Source organism: Narcine bancroftii, chromosome 5 (assembly GCF_036971445.1).
Source record: "Narcine bancroftii isolate sNarBan1 chromosome 5, sNarBan1.hap1, whole genome shotgun sequence".
NCBI classification, from domain to species: Eukaryota; Metazoa; Chordata; class Chondrichthyes; order Torpediniformes; family Narcinidae; genus Narcine; species Narcine bancroftii.
Window position 1 is genome coordinate 141,453,698 of NC_091473.1, and position 18,946 is coordinate 141,472,643.

General features: G+C 43.7%; 1 protein-coding gene across 1 annotated transcript in view; it reads left to right on the forward strand.

Annotated features, from left to right (window-relative positions):
- The window catches only part of LOC138764027 (scinderin-like), a 52,888-nt gene extending 34,699 nt beyond the window's left edge, over nt 1-18,189 (forward strand). Inside the window, exons 8-17 of the mRNA XM_069939272.1 lie at nt 1,328-1,416; nt 3,796-4,011; nt 4,106-4,239; nt 6,151-6,241; nt 7,295-7,465; nt 9,332-9,506; nt 12,407-12,528; nt 12,654-12,731; nt 13,740-13,800; nt 16,987-18,189. Coding sequence (XP_069795373.1) covers nt 1,328-1,416; nt 3,796-4,011; nt 4,106-4,239; nt 6,151-6,241; nt 7,295-7,465; nt 9,332-9,506; nt 12,407-12,528; nt 12,654-12,731; nt 13,740-13,800; nt 16,987-17,159 — 1,310 coding nt within the window. The 3' untranslated portion in view covers nt 17,160-18,189. The remainder of the gene's footprint in view (nt 1-1,327; nt 1,417-3,795; nt 4,012-4,105; nt 4,240-6,150; nt 6,242-7,294; nt 7,466-9,331; nt 9,507-12,406; nt 12,529-12,653; nt 12,732-13,739; nt 13,801-16,986) is intronic.
- Nucleotides 18,190-18,946: the final 757 nt, after the last annotated feature.

Here is an 18,946-nt window from a genome sequence, read left to right on the forward strand (position 1 = left end):
CCCACCCCCCCCCACCACAGCATTGGGCAACCCATTGGATGTAGGTTCACCAGACCCCATCCCTTCAGCCCCCTCCTCATCATTGATTACAGGATGTTGTGTAACTTGCTGAGCTGACTTCTATGCTTCATCCCCAGAGCTAACCCAGCAAGTCGGTGCAGGCTGTGTGCTGAATAGAGCATGAACCAGCTCATTGCGTGCCCGCCACCGGGGTGCGTGCCAAAGTGTAACCTGCGCTGATCTGGTTTCACTTCCTTATGAAATGGACTAGTACGTTCCCTTCTCAACCAATTATGTTTGTAGTTTACTCCTACTTCCCTGTGCATCTTTGTTTCCTTTATACCCTATGCCTTTTGTAGACACGGGCGTATTGTGGAGAGTCTGCCGTACAATGAGCTTTAACCAAACTGGAATGTTTCTTAATGCAGCATATACAAAATAAAATGGGGATAAAAGCTGCTGGTGGAACACTGAACATCTTTACCTCTTGTAATTCTTGTCATCTTTCAAAGTCAGGCTCCTCATGGAAGCAGACACAGCCCTTTCCAGTCTTGATGAGGGGTCCTGACCCGAAACGTCGACTGTTCTTTTTCTTCCACAAATGGTGCTCAACCTGATGCATTTCTCCAGCAAATTGTTGTTGACTCCATGCACTCTGTGTGTCCATAAATCCTTCCTTGCTGTACCTGTGTTGGGTTTTGAGAATATTGGGGTTTGGACTGATTTGCCACTATTGATGTAAACAAAATAACCAAGTCTTCCCTCAACTTGCCTGAAATGTTGTGTTCTCTAGTTGAATGCCTCTAAAGGACTGGTACATTTTTAAACTTACTAATTCTTCCAATAACGGAATCGTGATTTACCACTGCTCGATTAATTTTTGCTGTCCACCTTCAGTTTGTCTGCATGTAATATGCCAAATACTAAATTAGATCTGTGGCAATGTGGTTTCAAAATGCATTGATTATGACCTTTAAGTGTTTCTGGAACTTTGCAGATCCTCATTTTAGAAGAAAGGCATCAATTTGAAAAATTCTGAAATAAGGCCCCAGGAACAGTCAATTGATTGCAGTAATTTGAGTTTTTAAATTAAAGAGTACGTTGTCCATTTTAGAACTTTCAAATGACTAAAAGGACACAGCATAAGAAAAGCCAACCCCTATTGGTTTTCAATGGGTTTGCCTTGATCTGTTCTTGCATTTGTTCTCCTGTGTTTTGACTCCATCTGCCCATGTTAGAATTGAGAGATTTACAATTGCACAGGTCGTGAGTGAAAGTGTAATTATCTTCTCTAAAGTTCATAAATAAATGGTTATCCTTTCTGCAGGAAAGCAGTCCAGCATGTCTGAGCGCAAGGTTGGATTTGAAATTTGCGAGTACTTCATAAACAAAAAAAAATATTCAAAACATACGCAGGTAAAGAGCCACTTTCCAGAGTTTCTCTGGTTACTTGGAGGGACTATTGGGGATGACTGGGAATATGCTTGAATATGTCATATGTCAGTCAAAGCCATTTTTGTTGCTTTATAAGAGGATTGGTGGTATCTCATTTTAAATATAAAAGTAGAATCCTTGCCTTGAGAACCTTTGTGGTCTGGTTTCAATGATGAGAATCTGTGACAATATCAAATCTTGGTCAAGCACACATTTTTTTTAAAAAAGAAGACATTTTACTTTATTTTAATTTCTAATAGGACAGTAAGTATTGCGGGAGAAATCTCTTTTCAAATGTCTTCCGTATTCTGCCCTACTCTATGGTAGTGCTATGGAAATGACAGGAAATGTAATCAAACTGGTTTTCCTTTCCTTCTACCTCAGAATTCCTGTGCCATTTTCCACTGTAGGTCATAAGTGATCAAGATAATTCCACCCATAAACCTTTAAATAATTCAACATGGTCAGGCTGTGCTGGCTTAGCAGGTAAGATCCCTAGATGTGGATCAATGGTGGAGGTAGAGAGGAATCTAACTGCCCTCTTCATGTAAATGCCCTCTTGTTCATTTTAGTTAATTATTTGAATCTGGTATCTCCTAAGGCAGGCTTTCTAGGGGTAAATCTTGCAGTCTTGCAATTTCCCCTTGCACTGGGACTCTGAAAGGGCTCAATTCCTCTTTCATTGAAAACTGAAGTGCTCTATTTCCATATAACTGTGGTTATCTAGTAGGATGTGTGAGTCTGTGTGCACAATACTGGACTAGCGCATGAACTTTGCTTTTTCTTTCCACAGTTTTTAACGTTGAGCTGCTCTGCAGTTGTGCAGACCATAGTCAGAGAAGCTGTGTTGTATTGCATCCATTTGTATTTAAGATATTTAGCCCGAATTGGCCAGACATGTACCATTGGGTAAGGCAGAGTTAGGTATCCTTTCCCACCACTTGGAACAGTCATAGGGGCATTTGTATAGAAAGTGAGGAGTTTAGTGCTTGCTTTGAAGGTCCTCGTTGCTAGATTGAGATTCTTGAAGCACCCCATGTCACCACAGTGGAAGCCAGTGGCACAATTATTTATTTATTTTTGTCCCTATTATCCTTGTCCTTTTTAAAGGAGCTGCCTGATCAGAGCTGGATTAAGGATTGAAGGACCTGTAGCATTTATTTTAAAGGGGCCCTAAATTGTGCCAACTGGCACATGTGCAGTGAGGGGGAAGTGTGACTGCGGTTCTCCCCCCCACGCCCCCCAAGAGAGTTTCAGATGCTGACCCAGCATATCTGTTTTGGAATGTTTGACAAAATGATGGTAGCTTTCTCATGATATTCAGTGATTATCGTTGGTCTATGGATGGATCATAGCACCTATAACAAGCTCTGAAATTGCACCCCCCCCCCAGCTAAAACAAACTTGCACATTTTGCACCTACACTTGCAAGTCACACTTACACTGAGAATGCCTCCTCCCCTCCAAACATTTTTATAAAACAAAACTTACTTAGGGCAGTGGCGGCGGCCTGCTCAACACGGGGAGCAATGGCCATCTTTGTTATTCATAATTCCCCCACGCAGCTGGAACTACTGTTTCCCTGGTGCAGTGTTGTCGGCAGAACAGTTCCAGCTGCGTGGGGGCTTATGGTTAACAAAGGCGGCCATTGCTCTCACATTGAGCCGTTGTCGGGGCAGTCCCGAAGTGGTCCGATCAGATGCTGAAGCAGCGCTCTGATGAACTCTGGCAGCACTGCACCCCTGCTGCCGAGTTGGGAATTAGATGGGTAGGTGGACAGCTGATTAGACGGGTGGCCGGCCATGAGGGGTTGGGGGGTGGAAGTGCGTGGAGCTGGGGGCTAGGAGCGAGGCATTCGGGCAAGGACAGTGGTGTTCCCCTTAAGGTTAGCGAATTTCCCCCCCCCCCCCCCCCCAAATAATAACTTTTAATCAGGGTTATTAACGCAGACTATTAGTGTGGAATCTCGTAGCCACTGCACAAAGATGTAAATGAAAATGTTTCTCGTAATTCATAGTATATAAATGCAGGGGCCCTTGAAAATCCGGGGCCTGTAGCATATGTTACTTTCATTACTACATTAATCTAGCCCTGTGCCTGATATAATATTGGGGAGATTCAAATGGTTGCCTGATACCCCACTAGTCAAAAGCCACCAGTATGACCCAAATTGTGTGTATAATGATTCAGCACGTACATTCTGCTCATCGAGATGGCAGGACGTGATGTCGTGACGGCAGGACGTGATGTCGTGCACTTTTTCTAATGGAAGGTGCACAGTTGTTGACTTCTTCATGATTTGTGTTGTTTGAATGTATATAGGATGAATATAAACCTGACTCTTGCTGCCTTGTTTTACAGATAGAAATAATTCCAGAGAATACTGAGACAGCACTGTTCACTCAGTTCTTTTCAGACTGGAAGTATGTAAACCAAACTGAAGGGCTTGGCAAAGTGTACACTATTGGCAGTATTGCCAAAATCAAATCCGTTCCCTTTGACACCAAAAAGCTTCACGAGTCCCCAGCCATGGCTGCTCAATACAATATGGTAGACGATGGGTCAGGCAAGGTCCAGGTAATGTCAATTGTGCAGAATTTTAACACCTTCAACTACAATGCTCCAGGGTTGGTAACGTGGATGAAAATATGTCCTTCCCTTTTCACTACAGATCTGGCGAATTGAGAAGTTAGGAAAGCAGCCTGTGGACCATTCACTGTATGGGCAGTTCTATGGTGGAGATTGCTACATTATCCTGTACACCTACAAATTGGGTGCCAAAGACCATCATCTCATTTATACCTGGTAATCCTCCTCCAGCTTACAGACAAATGTAACATTGGCCAGGACAACCACTGAAAAGCAAAATTCATTTCTCTGACAGGATTTCCTCTGATTCCATCTGGTCATATCTGTCCTTCACCCCTTCCCTAACCATTTCCATTATCACCTCATCAGATTCCAGTGTTGATGGCATTTCTTTCCACAATTCCCCTCTTCCAAAGTTGCTTTGTCTACCTGACAGTTTTATTTTATTAATTCTGCTGTCGCGTGCTCTCTCTCACCCCAGATTGTCATGAAAGATTGAGGTTGTGAAAGTGATGAGCTTTTATTGATTATAGACTGGAGCAACTGATCATGGAAGGACAACTGGGAAGCATGCAAAGGGGTTATGGGTAGGATCAGTCTCAGGAGGTGTCAAGTTGTGAGTACTGATTGATGGTCTGGCTATAGACGCCCTGTTCTTTACTAAAACCATCTGGGCTCTCCAGGGACTAATGCGAGCTTCGATAATGCCTTCACCCAACAAATGTTGCACCACTGACTTGATGAATGCTTTGTCTGTGGCGCAGAATCGCCTGCACCTGGTGGCCACCAGCTTGCTGTTGGGGTTGAGGTTCACTAACAGCGGTCGAGAGCCAACAAGTCATGGCAGAGGGGCCATCTATTGCAAAGGTGAGGAGGGGGGCTGGGGCCCATCAAACGCCAATGTAACACTCAAGTTGGCACTGGAACTCTAGCCCCAGTAGCAAGAGGGCGCAGAGCTGCAGCATAGCGAGGAGCCTAAAATGTTTGACCGTTGGAGGTGTAGTTTACAAATACACAATATAGGACCTGTGGACATCTGCCATATGGGATTTGGACATGAGTGATATGGCTGACTGGCCGCACTTCAAGGGATGGGCACTTAGCAGTATCAGGGTGAATAAAGCTTTCCGTACTCCCACTATCAAACAAACAATTCGTTACATGCCCATTTACCTAAATGTCCATCATGGACCTGATGGGTTCATGTGGTCCCTCTTGGTTCAGGGTGATGGAGACCAATATGGACTTGCTGTCAGACTCCGAGGGCCCCGAGTTCCTAAGATGGCCGCCTTCACTTTTTTCCCCTGCAGTACTGAACACCCTGTGGAGAGCCCGAAGGTACTTGATACTCGACTCACCAAGTCACTCCTTCCTGGTGGCCAGGAGATGCTGTGCACAGACCTCGTTCACCCTTCTGCAATACTGGACCTTCAGTGTACCTATGGCCTTCCAGATACGATTTGGAGTCTTTGATCATTGGGAAGACCAGGGTTTGACTTGTGAGGAGTTTCAATCTGTCCTCTTCCATGTTAACAATGTTCACAGTCACTGTCAGGAAGTCCTCAAAGCAACATAGCCAGAGTTTGAATGTGTTTGGGTGTCAAGAGGATCAAGAGTAGATGTTGAGTGTGTCTGGTTTCGCGTATAGCTCCATTTTCTTTGAAAAATATAATTGATGCACCATCAATTACCACAAAAGACGGGTTGTGAAACTGGTAGGCTTTTATTGACTGTAGACTGGAGCAGCAGTCAACCTCCTCAACTGATCATAGCAGGTAGATTGGTGAGCATGCAAAGGGGCAATGGGTAGGATTGGTCTCGGGAGGTGTATCCAGCTGGCAGTAGCCAATCACCATATAACAGTGGTTCCCCTCGTGCTCACTCTTTCGCTCTTGTTTGCTTTCTCTTTTTGCCACCTCCCAATCAACTGGCTCTGCCTCCCCTTCTGTCTGATATCCTTCAACTTTCCCTGGTGCACCAATCCGCTACTGGCTCTTGTCTAAACCTCTCATCCTGTCCTCACTATACTGGCTGCCTCTGGACTCAAACCTTCGATGAAGGGCTCCAACCCAGAGTTCTTTTCAGCAAGTTGCTTTTTAATTTAAAAAAAATTGTTTACTTTTGAAGGCAAGGCAACAAAGCTTCAAAGGATGAGCTGGGAGCATCAGCAATCCTCACAATTGACCTTGATAATGAGATGCAAGGTTTGCCTGTCCAGGTACTTTTAACCCTTATTATTTACTCTGTTATTTCTGTGTACAAAATCACGAGCTCAGTGAGAGTGGAGGATCACTCAAGAGACTAGTTTGAAACTGCTGAGGGAAGGGCAGCATATTCTCTGCTTTGATGAGCTGCAGAAATAAAAGGGTGAATTTGAATGCATTCTTCTGACAACTTGAATGAAAACAACGTGTTTAAAATGAATACAGTTTTCTAAGTGGTCTTTGTATTTGGTAGTGTTGATTCTGTACAGTACACTTCACACTGGTAACGAGTGTGTGCACTGATCTATTGGTAGGACAGGAGGTTTGACTGTGTTGTGCCACTCTACAATCAATCCAATAATTACAATCCAGCCATGGTGTCCCCTGCTTGCCAATGCAATTTTATTGAGGAGCACCTTCCAAATCCTATCCCCTTCACTTCATTAGGACAGTTGACATCTTCTAATGCACCTGGAACTAAATGTGATCCAGGTGCATTTGTTTAATGCAGCTGAATGAACATTAGTGAGAGGGAAGTGGATTGTTCAGCAATCCCTGGAGCCATTCTCCCTTTCGGGGTAGGTGAAGTGCAGTTTTTATTAACAACCCTGATTTTATTTAATATCACATTGAAATAACAATTCTTCCATGAAATTGCTTAAACCCCTTTCCCTCCCCCCTTTCCCTCCCCCCCTTTCCCTCCCCCCCTTTCCCTCCCCCCCTTTCCCTCCCCCCCTTTCCCTCCCCCCTTCCCTCCCCTTTCCCTCCCCTTTCCCTCCCCCCCTTTCCCTCCCCCCCCTTTCCCTCCCCCCTTTCCCTCCCCCCCCTTTCCCTCCCCCCTTTCCCTCCCCCCCTTTCCCTCCCCCCCTTTCCCTCCCCCCCTTTCCCTCCCCCCCTTTCCCTCCCCCCCCTTTCCCCTCCCCCCCCATGAAGTCGTAGAATAGTTCCATAGCTTTTTCACTACCACCATCTACCTGTAATTGTTTTTGCTTCCTGTAGTTCCAAACTGAAGCTATATTGTTGACATCGTAACTGTTAGTAGAAAAGTGCTGCCTTTTCTTTTCCAGGTACAAGTGACTCAGGGCCAGGAGCCACCTCATCTGCTCAGCTTGTTTAAAGACAAACCACTCATTGTGCACCTTGGTGGGACCTCGAGGAAAGGTGGCCAGACCGCTGCGGCACCAATCCGACTTTTCCACATCAGGAAAAGCTTGACAGGAGCCTCCAGGGCTGTTGAGGTAAATGAACTGGGAAGAATATCTTTTGCTATTGATTCGTGGCCTCTATCCCAATACAATGCATTGTGTCCAAGGTTTGAACAAAGTAAGTATGATTGGTTAAAAATAAAATACTGCAGCTGGTGGAAATCTGAAATAATTGTTGGCAGAGCTGACCTTTTCTAGTTTTGATCTAATGATAAGGATGGAGGACTACTCCATGAAGGAAATTATGTTTATTTCTAGAATATTTTTTTTTATTGATGAGTGAAAATCCAAAGCCAGGTTTGCTTAAATCTAGGGTGAGATGGGGGTCAGACTTGGTCGCAACAATTGACAAACAACTCTGATCAGATCTGTGTCAGGGAAGTTTGATGGCTACTATCAATGCCTGGTACAGATTGGTCCATTATAATTTTCTCCATCAACTGTACCTCACCTGAAGTATCAGAGATGTGTTTTGGGTGTGGTGTAAAAGGTTGGTTCCTTTTTGCATTCTACCTGGCTTTGCACCAAAGTGAGGCCCTTCTGGAACAACCTCCGTGACACCTTAAGCAAGATTACAAGAGTCACCTTCCCAGTTGACCTAGAGCTTTGACTTCTGGGGAATTTGACCACAGTTGGTAGATCACTAACTAATTCTCAAATTAATTTCACAGAAATTGCCTTATGTGTGGCCAGGAGTATACAGCAATAATATGAAGACTGACTCCCATCTACTTGTGGATAGGTGGTCTTCGGGGATGAATAGCTGCATCCCACTTGAAAAGGTCACCTACAATTTTAGGAAGGGATATAATGCCTTCCTAAAATTCTGGCAGCCTTATTTAGATCATACAGGTACCTCACTGGTGCTAATATAGGGTTACATTTGCTACTGGCTTGCCAGTAGACCTCTAAGGATTTTAATACTGTGGTATTATCATATCTCCTTATGTTTTACTGAACGCACTGACAATAGGATGTTTTTGTTTCTTTTTTCTGTTCTTTCTCTGTTTAATAGGACTTGTATAAAGGGGAGGGGTTCTCTTGATTTGTATAGGGTATGATGGTTGATTGTTAAATATGTCTGAAATGATATGTAAAATATTACATAAAAAGGAAAGGATGGAGGAGTGGGGAACGAGAGGGGTTGAGAGGTTGGAGAGTTTGCCTTCTGGTCCACATTTAGAATGGCCACCTGCCACTGGTGTGGGTGTCCCAGGGGATTAGCTAACAACATTGCTCTTAAGTGACAGGGGTGGCTGGTTGTTTTCAGAGATGGGTCCATCAGTAAAGAACAAAGTTTCTGGCAGTTTAGCTGTTCTGAAAACATGCTGTCTAGTGCTACTCTTAACCATTTGGACTCTGGCCATTTTTTAACCTTTCATAATGTATACTCCAGACTGGGTTCATGGATAAACCACAGTAGGAACACCTGATTGAACCAGGAGGTGGTTGGGTATAAAACTCTTCCCAGAAAATGGGGACATGTGCACTTGCTGGTAGTCCCTTGAAACTGGGACTCAGTCCAAAGGGTTAAGTGACCACAAAATCCTGTTGGCTCAGTGAGACGAGTGTCGCTAGTGGTGCCCATACCTGTCCTAATGTTCAAATTGATGCACGGTGGGATCAGAGTCAAAGCCTCAATGAAGTCAAATCGACTGTATTACATGTGGTGCGCAGCCCTGTGCCTGCAGCTCCTGCCACTTTTCAACCCATGCAAATAAATGGTGACCGTTCTGAGAGCCAGCATCGTATCAATGGGCTCAAAGGTCTCCCATAGCGTTAAGAAATATGAGAATGCCTCAACATTTTTAATTTTCATAATGTTGAGGGAAATTTTGTAAGTTTTTGGACTGCTGTTATCGTGGTAGGCATTTGCTCACTTGTTCTTGTGATTTGCAGGTGATTAGTGATGCCAAGTTTTTAAACTGCAATGATGCATTTGTGCTGAAGACCCAAAATGAGATGTTCCTCTGGAAAGGTGTGGGTGCAAGTGCTTCTGAAGTAAAGACTGCCAAGTATGTGGCTAGTGTTCTGGGAGGAAGTCCGACAGAGATCGACGAAGGAAAAGAACCAGGTGACATTTTCAGTTCTTTTACATGAAAATCCGTTCTCTTGTACACTCAAAGCACAAAAGCCTGCAGTTGCCATGATTAAAGTAAAATCCTAATGCAAGAGAAACTCAGTGGGTCAAACAGCAGACTTTATATCGCCAAGATAAAGATAATGAAAGGGCTTAAGCCCAAAACATTGGTTATGTATCTTCATGTTGGCGATTTTAAAAAGTCTGCTGTTTGACCCACTGAGTTTACCTTCATTGTGGTTTTAATTTATTTTAATTAATTTAACAAGAGTTCGATGAGAGAAGCCTTGATCTTGGGCTGAATGGTTCAAGCAAACAATGAAGTGAGGGAGGAACTCCGAGTCAGGCAGCGTCCATGGACAGAAATGGCAGTCGTCATTTTTGGGCGGGACCCTTAATACCTTTCCATCCTACTTTAATCTTGATTAACTCTTAGGGGTGGAAGAGGTTGGGGAGGGGTTAAGAGGTGATAGGGAATTGGACAGAAGGTGGAGACCACAGGGCGAGGGAAAGACCATAAGACTTAGGTGTATAAATAGGTTATTTATCCCATCGATTCTGCCTTGCCACTTAATCATGAGCTGATCCATTTTCCCCCCCTCGCCCCCACTGCCTGGCCTTTGCCCATAACCTCTGAAGCCATGGCTAATCAAGAACCTATCAATCTCTGGCCACCACAACTGCCTGTGGCAAAAAAAATTCCACAGAATTACCACCCTCTGAATGAAGAAATTCCTCTGCATTTCTGTTCTAAGTGGACACCCATCAGTCCTGAAGTTGCGACTCTCCCACCAAGGGAAACAACCTTTCTACATCTACTCCGTCCATGCCTTTTAACATTCAAAATGTTTCAATGGGATTCTCTCCCCCCCCCACCCCCCCATTCTACTAAATTCCAATGTATACAGGCCAAGAGCTGTCAAATGCTCCTCATGTGATGATCCTTTCATTCCTGGAACCATTCCAGTCAACCTCCTCTGAACCCACTCTGACTTCAACACATCTTAAATGAGGAGCCCAAAACTGCTCACAACACTGAAAGTGAGGTCAAGGTTAGAGACAAAATTATGAATGGGAGTATTTAAAGAAGGAAAAGAACCAGGTATTATCTAAAATTTGAAAAATTGATATTCATGCCATTGAATTTAAGACCGACTTTTGCCTAACTTCATCCCTCTGCCCGCAATTCAATTAATTCCAATCCCCTGTTCTTTCCTAAAGCCCTGTGATGGTTTCCCCTTTCACAAACTGTACCAAGACGGGAGCTGCGCTGCAAAAAGCACTGTTTACTGCCACTGATTTTGCAATGCTATTGGGCCACTGTTTCCATGTGATTACAATCCTGCCAATAGGAATTGCCATTAGTGTGGCATAGGTGCTTCAGAGTCACCAAACCACAGCTGAAGAATCCTGCCCAGCACAGAACCAGCCAAACTCCTTCATGCTGTCCACGATCACTCCAACAACCTTGCCCGAAAGATGATTGTGGACTCCAGGAGGAAGTCAGGGGAACACGACCCAGTCCTCATTGAGGGATCAGTCATGGAGAGGATCAAGAGCTTCAAATTCCTGGGTGTGAACATCTCTTGAGGATCTGTCCTGGAGTCTCCATGTTGATGCAATTCACCAACGGCTGTACTTTGAGAGTATACTTCATCACCGAAGCCTTTTGAAAACTTCTACAGGTGTACCATGAAGAGCATTCTGGCTGGTTGCATCACTGTCTGATTATGGAGGCACCAAATCTCAGGACAACAAAAAGCTCCAGAGGATTGTTAACTCGGCCTGCGACATCACAGGCACCAGACTTCACTCCATTCATCTACATGAGGCGGTGACTTTAAAAAGCAGCCTCTATCCTCAACCCCCACCACCCAAGCCATGCCCTCTTCACTCTGCTCCCATTGGGGAAAAAGGTACAGGACCCTAAAGATGAACAGCCAGCGGCACAAAGGACAGCTTCTTCCCTGCTGCCATCAGGTTCCTGAATGATTAATGAACCACAGACACTGCCTTAATTTTTGTGTACTGTTATTTTAAATTTTTTTTATAGTAATGTTATAAGATGGTTATAATGTGAATGTTTGCACTTCGATGCTGTCACAAACACTGAATTTCATGACTTGTTCATAACAATAAATTCTGATTTTTGATTCTGGTGTATGTCTACCCTAATTGCATTTGCTTGGATTAGATCCTCTGTTTATTTCCTATTCAAATATCTGTCTAGATGGCTTTTTAAACATTGTAACTGTATTGGCTTCTGCCACCCCTCTGGCATCTTGTTCCACTTTATCTGATCAATGTGAGTGCAGAAGTAGATCAGACAGCCCCTTGAGCCCGTTCATTCAGTGCGACCGTAGCTGATCCATTTGTGGCCTCTGCTCCACTTTGCAGCTGCTCCCCTTAAAACTTGACTCTCCTAATGGCCAAAAATCTGTCCTCCTCCAGCTTGATGCATTTCCCTGCAGGTATCAGCAGAAATTTCTATGATGTCCTTGAATTGGAATGTGCATTGACAGATATACTCTTGACACAGTGAAAAGCTTTATCCTGGCAAGTCGACCCATACTTGAGAACAATAATGCAATAATAACAAACTAAAAGTGTGGGGTATGGTGTTACAGTAAGTGGAAAGGTGCAGTGTTAAAAGGACATAGAGAAGAGTACAATTAATACAAAACAGGAACATCATCTTTTCCAAATAAGGGGTCCATGCAAGAGCATGAAAATAGTGGGAAGGTGGCTTGGGATGTTATGGCTGAGACTGATGAAAAAGAGTGAAGAACCTGACACGACCAAGTGAGATTTCTGAGATGGGGAGGCAGAGAGAATTAGCCATGTAAATTCCTCCCCAGGGCTGCAATCATCCTTTTGCTTTCTCCCAAATACAGACAGTTTCTGGAAGGCTCTTGGGGGGAAGAAGGAGTACCAGACCTCCAAATCGCTGAGAAGTGAAGTTGCCACTCACCCGATTCGTTTGTTTGGCTGTTCCAACAAAACGGGGACATTTGTTGTGAGTTGAGGCACCCTATTGAGGGAGCATTAGAAATCATTTCACTTTGCAAATAAAAGAATGCTGTTTTTAAAGCTGTTCTGGGTTGAGTTCTAAGAGTGACGTTTCTTTTTCCACCCATGTAGATTGAGGAGGTTCCAGGGGAATTCACACAGCATGATCTGGCAGTTGATGACGTCATGATGTTGGACACCTGGGATCAAGTAAGTTGTGGCTCATTTAACTTGACCCGTGGTGTTGAGGCAGCACTAAAGAATGCAAATGAAAGATCAAGGCTTTGATTCTGCTGCGTTCTTAACACTGGGTCAGGGTTCCCGCAGTATGTGGCTGCCCAAAGAATACTGCTTGGATCTCTTAGTGAGACCCTGGGCACCAGGACATGTTCCAGTCCAGTGGGTTACTCTCCCTGTGGTTCCACCCAAACATTCAGAGTTCCTACACCCCTCCCTGATCCCCACAACTTCCACACCTGGGAGAATTATTCAGGCCCCAACCTAAAATATTGGCCGCCAACATTTTTCAAAAGGTTTGCTTCCTGAAAAGAAATTGGGGATTATGATAGACAACTTCAAGATGAACATAAAGATCGTTTCAGATTTGCTGCATCCCTTAGGAAGTTGGAGAAACATTGAATTAACTTTTATTGGACAATGATGGTGACACATTGGATGAGTTCAACTGACATTTGTACTCAGCATCTGATGCCCCTTTGTGTCAGTGTCCAACAACAGTCGGGCAGCATTGAGGACTGCAATGTCCTAATGAAACTTTTCACCATGTTTGTCACTGGCTGCAACAAGATCAGGGAAGAAGTCCAAGTGTGAACTTTCAATAACATGTTGTATTTTGTGGATTTATATGCATGAAGTCAACTTAAAATATGACAGGAAATCACAAAAATAACACATCATTTTTTTTTAAAGTGTGATAGGAATTTTTTAGGGTAATTTTCATGATGAGCAGTCCAGACACCATAAAATACACCCAGAAGTATTCAGGAACCCAAATCTTTGATGTCCAGTATAAGTTGCCTCAAGGCCCCAGGATAAAGTTTTATTCAATTCAGACAGGCTTTTGGTATTTCTCCCACTGATAAGCTTTGCCTCTGTTTGAGAGCCATGGATCTGGTGGTGGGAGGAATATGTTGGCAGTGGAACAGGACCCTCTATACAGTCAGGAAGTGTAATCCTTTAATCTTTACCATTTTGCAGATCTTTCTTTGGATTGGCAAGGATGCCAATGAAGTAGAGAAGTCGGAGTCTTTGAAATGCGGTAGGTAACTTGGGAGTCTGTAATGAGGAACACTGAGAGAAGAGGATAAAAGAAGCTTTCCTTTATAAAACCAGAGAGCCTAGGTTTAGGGAAAAGATGAAGAGGCTCAGATGAGGTCTGAGATAGACACTCGACAGTGGTTGGAGTCTCAAATACGCTAACTGGTTTGACAGTGGAGGCAGGTGTCTCATACATTTAAGAAGTCTCCAGGCAAGTATTTTAATTACCAAGCCTGTGAATCAAGTGTTCATAAATGAGAGTAATATAACTAGGTACTTGACAGTGTAGATGAGATGGGATAAAGTGCCAGTATGATGTTCAATTCTAGGACCTTTTAGGGAAAATCTACAAAATCAGAATTTGTTGACAGTGAAGAAACTTGAAAGTCATGCCTTAATACGTTGATAAGAGTTGCTACAAACTTGTTTTTTGTTCTCCAAGCAACCAATAAAAATTGATTAGCTTGAAGAAAAGGGAAAATAATTTTGTTTAGGATCACCTTCTCCATAAAACAGTAGTACTGGTACACAATCCTTTATCTGGACATCTAAAATCTGGAAAGCTCCAAAATTGGCATTTTTTTTCCGAGGGTGAGGGAGAGACGGCAGCGTGTCTGGGGTGGGCTTGGGGGGAGGAGAGAGACTGCAGCGCGATTGGAAGGGGGTGGATTCGACAGCACAATTCAGGTGGGCTTAAATCTGGGGCAGTTGGCTTTTGTTCTGAAATCCGGAAAAATCCGAAATTCGGAACACACTGTCCCCCAAGGGTTCCTGATAAAGGATTGTGTACCTGTACAGTGTTGAATAGAGGTCCAGCTGACTGGGAACTAGCGACGATGCCACAAAGACTAAAGTTGATGGCAGCTATTGGAACTGGGGCTTTTTGGCTGTGTGTGCCCACCCATATATACTTGCCATTAAAACTAAACCCTCCCTACCTCGTGACTCTTTTTCATCCATGTGCCTGTCCGAGAGCCTCTTAAAAGCCCCCAATTTTTCATCCTCCTCCACCACCATCCCTGGCAAGGCGTTCCAGACATCCACAACTGTTTATTGTATTTTTTTAAAAAAATACAAATGTGCCCTAATATCTCCCCTAAACTTTCCTCCCTTCACTTTGTACAGAAGTGTTCTGGTGTTTGCTACTCCAGCCCTGGGAAAAAGATGCTGGCCGCCTACCTTATCTATTCCTCTCAGAATCTTGTAGACCTCTATTAAGACACCTCTTTTCCTTCTTCGCCCCAAAGAGAAAAATCCCACCTCTGCTAACCTTGCTTCATAAGACTTATTTTGAAATGCAGGCTACATCCTGGTAAATCTCCTCTGCACCCTCTCCATAGCTTCCACATTCATCCTGTAATGAGGTGACCAGACAGAGTACTATCTTCCAAGTGTGGTCTCACCAGAGATTTGTTGAGCTGCAACATTACCACCTGGACTCTTGAACTCCACACCCCCCACCACCCCAATTAATGAAGCCCAGCATCCCATTGGCCTTCTTAACTATCCTATCAACCTGCACAGCTACCTTGAGGGATGTATGGATTTGGACCCCAAGGCCCCTCTGTCTCTCCACAGTGTAAAGTATCAGACCATTAGCTATGTACTCAGCTTTCAGGTTTGACCTTCCAAAATGCATCAGCTCACACTTGTCCAGATTCGACTCCCATCTGCCACTTTTCCGCCCATCTCTGCATCCTGTCTATATTGTGTTGTAATCTCCGACAGCCTTCAGCATGATCCACAACAACAGTTCTTAGATTCAGAGTTGAACAGCACAGAAAGAGGCCCTTTGGTCCATCTGTCCATGCTGATCAAGATGTATTTCAGAACAAATCCACTTGCCTTCATTTGGCCCATGTCCTCTGAACCTTCCCAATCCACATGTTTGCCACATGTTGTAATTGTACCTGCTTCCATCACCTCCTCTGGCAGCTTGTTCCACAAACCCGCTGCCCTCCATGTGGTAAAACATCCTGGTAATTGCCTTTAAATTGTTCCCTTCTCATCTGAACCTCCATCCATCCATGGCCCATCCCTTCGCAAGCTAAGATGAACACGGTGCCTTGTAGCTTTTCAGCTTCAGGCACCATGTGTCAGGGCAGAGACATGGAGGTGAGTGCTTGCCCAGGACAAATGCCTCCCTCTGGGTCCCACGCCACTGAACCTGGCAGAGTGTGAGGCACAACAGCCAGAGTGATGCAGGATTGCCCCGCAGTGGTCCGTTTCAAGACCATGCTTGCTGGCTGTTGTCCTTACGGATCCTTCACCCACATACTGACGTGCTATTTGCCCATAGCTGGGGCCTTTTCCAGGAAGAACGGCTGGGTGAACCGAGCCCGGGGATTTGAAGTCAGAGTTGCCATCTCTTAGCCTTTGCCAAAAGAGGCTTTGCCCACAAGGCAGTGGGTGGGATCCAAGATAGATCTTCCAGAACGCCCCAGTACAGCTGCAGGATGCTGCCGACATAGTTTAGTTGATCTAGTCTGGGTTGGCCAGGCTGGCAATGGCGAAGATGTCACCGGGCTGGTAGAACTGGGCAGGGCGACTTAACTATCTGAATCTATGCCTTCATGTTTTACAGTCTCCTGGCAAAAAGACTGTGAATAGCAACCTTGTCGATGCTCATTTTATAAATGTTTTCATCTTGAGCTTTTTTTTTTGCTGCAGATAATCTCTCCATCTAACTCCAGTCCAGGCAACATAATAGTGAATCTTAGCAGCACCCTCCCTCGCTTAACACATAATGGTTTTACCTCCTTGCAAAATCAACTGCAGTAAAAAATCTGTAGTATCTGGCACCTGAGGATTGGTCGATGCGGGATAAGTGTATTTTGCTTGAGACTTTTTTTGCCGGTTGCTTGAGGCTACCAGTTGTGGACTTGAATTATGGACACGAGGGGTTTTACTGCCATGTGATTTTGATACAAAAATTTTTCTTTTGTTAAATGAATTTTCACAGGATGCAAAAAAAAATGTCAAGAGTAGCTTTAGTTTAAAAGAAACGCCAAGAAATGTTGTTCTGTGATCTAGTTTTGAGATTTTTGACAATAATCTGGCATCGATTCACTTTAAAAACACAATTCTCTGCAACTAGGAAAACATTCACAACAGATGCAAAGCTGAATGAATGCTATTTTGCATTTATGAATTTCCTAAATAATGAAGTTTGTTTTCTTTCTTACAGCAAAGAAATACTTGGAGAATGATCCTTCTGGGAGAGATGAGGGTACTCCCATTACTATTGTTAAGCAAGGAAGGGAGCCACCAACATTCATTGGCTGGTTCCTTGCTTGGGACCCAACCTTGTGTGATGTGAGCCCATTGAAAAGGGTTATGGATATGTTACAGCTTCAGTGATGAGAAGGAATTGCACTGGCATGCCCTTATTTTTTGTTTTCCTGTATATCTGCAATGCATTGAAGCAATGTTTTTAAAATTTAGTGCTGGTAGAAATTTAGCAACTTATTCCATAATTTGAGGATACTTGAGTGAAACAATATATTTTTTCATTGGATTTGGCTTCAACACATCATGAACAACTGCTTCACAGTTGCCCCTGCTGTTAGTTCAGACTTGTTTAAAACCTGCATCATGTGCTCCAAATATAATCTGTTGGGATACTCCTGATTGACATGTGTCCCTTGTAAAGGTGCAGGAGCAATCTGTCATAATCCTTGACTGGATGAAGTCCAGTGGGTTGGGCTCACTGTAAAACCCTGACGCGAGTGTTTGTGTGATGTTCCTCTGGCTAATCCACTCAAAACGTGGGGAGGGTTTTGTTTGCCTTTCTTCCTATCTCCAGTGAAATTGCATGACTTGAATGGAAAATGAAAAGTGTTGTTTGCAGGGAATCTGGATGATTATACCCCATTGTAGATTGGTGAGCAGATGTAAATGTTTATGACGAAGATGGAAGAAGTGAACTGCTCACATTCATTCATTTAAGGACTTTTTCAACATCAGCTTGGTTTCTTACTAAATTTTGAAGTTGGAGAGAATGTGACACTGAAAATTAAGTTGCTTTTTCTTTTAGAAATTAATTTCACTTTGCACAGCATTGTAAAATCCCAAAGAATATTCAGATCCTTTTTATGGCTTTGTATGTTTAAATTGAATTCCTTACACTTGTTTTGAGGGGAGGGGGTAGTTTTTGCTTGAATGATCTGTCAGCGTTGGATTATCTGCTACCGCCTTGGCTTAAGTGACGTTGCTGGTAATGACTGTTCAGGTATTGCGCATTTGCAGTTCTTGCAGAGAGCAGGGAAACTTTCAGGGTGAATATTAGCACGGCTTCTGCAAAATTGCTTGGCTCAGAAAATAAATATTGTATTCAGACCTATGGTTTATTCTTGCATTGGAGTCTTAATAAAGTCTTTTTATTTGGAAAGTTGTTTTCTCTCTTCCTCTAATTTTATGTACATCTGGACACTGTTCAATTATGTTACTTCACAGGATTGGGGCATTTTTCTTTCTTGTTGCGTTGAGCAAATAACCAGAGTCTTTCAGAAATAAACCTCACTTTCATTGGGTGATCCTTAATGTGAAAACTTGCAGCTATGGGTAAGGGGAATGAATCCGCACCACTGCCCTGACTCTTCAAAGGGTGATTCTCGTTATATGAAGCATAATGAGGTGGACAAAATGATCTCTGCCGCAAAATGAGTTTTGAAAGAAATAGAAAATGGGAGCAGGAGTCGGTCATCTGGCCCTTTTGAGCCTCCACTATTTAATAAGATCACAGCTAATCTGGCTGTTAACACGACTGCACTTACCCTTAACCCTCAATTGCCCCACTGTGCATACATTTGTATAACTATTTTAAATCTATTTAACGAGGCAGCTTCTACTGGTTCCTTAGGCAGAGAATTGCATGGATTGCTACTCTCTGGGGGGGGGAGCAGTTTCACCTTCTCTGACATCTTGAAGCTATGCCCTTCTAGGTCTAGTCTCACCTATCAGTGGAAACAACTGTTCTGCTTCTAACTATTCCTTTACATGATTTGTTTTGATAGCATCCTTGCTCATCCTTCTAAATTCCAGTGAGTGTAGTCCTGGGTGACTTGATCTCTTCTAATATGTTAACCCTCTCCTCCAGAATCAACCTGGTGAACCTCCTCTGCCTTGTCTCCAAAGCCTTTATCTCT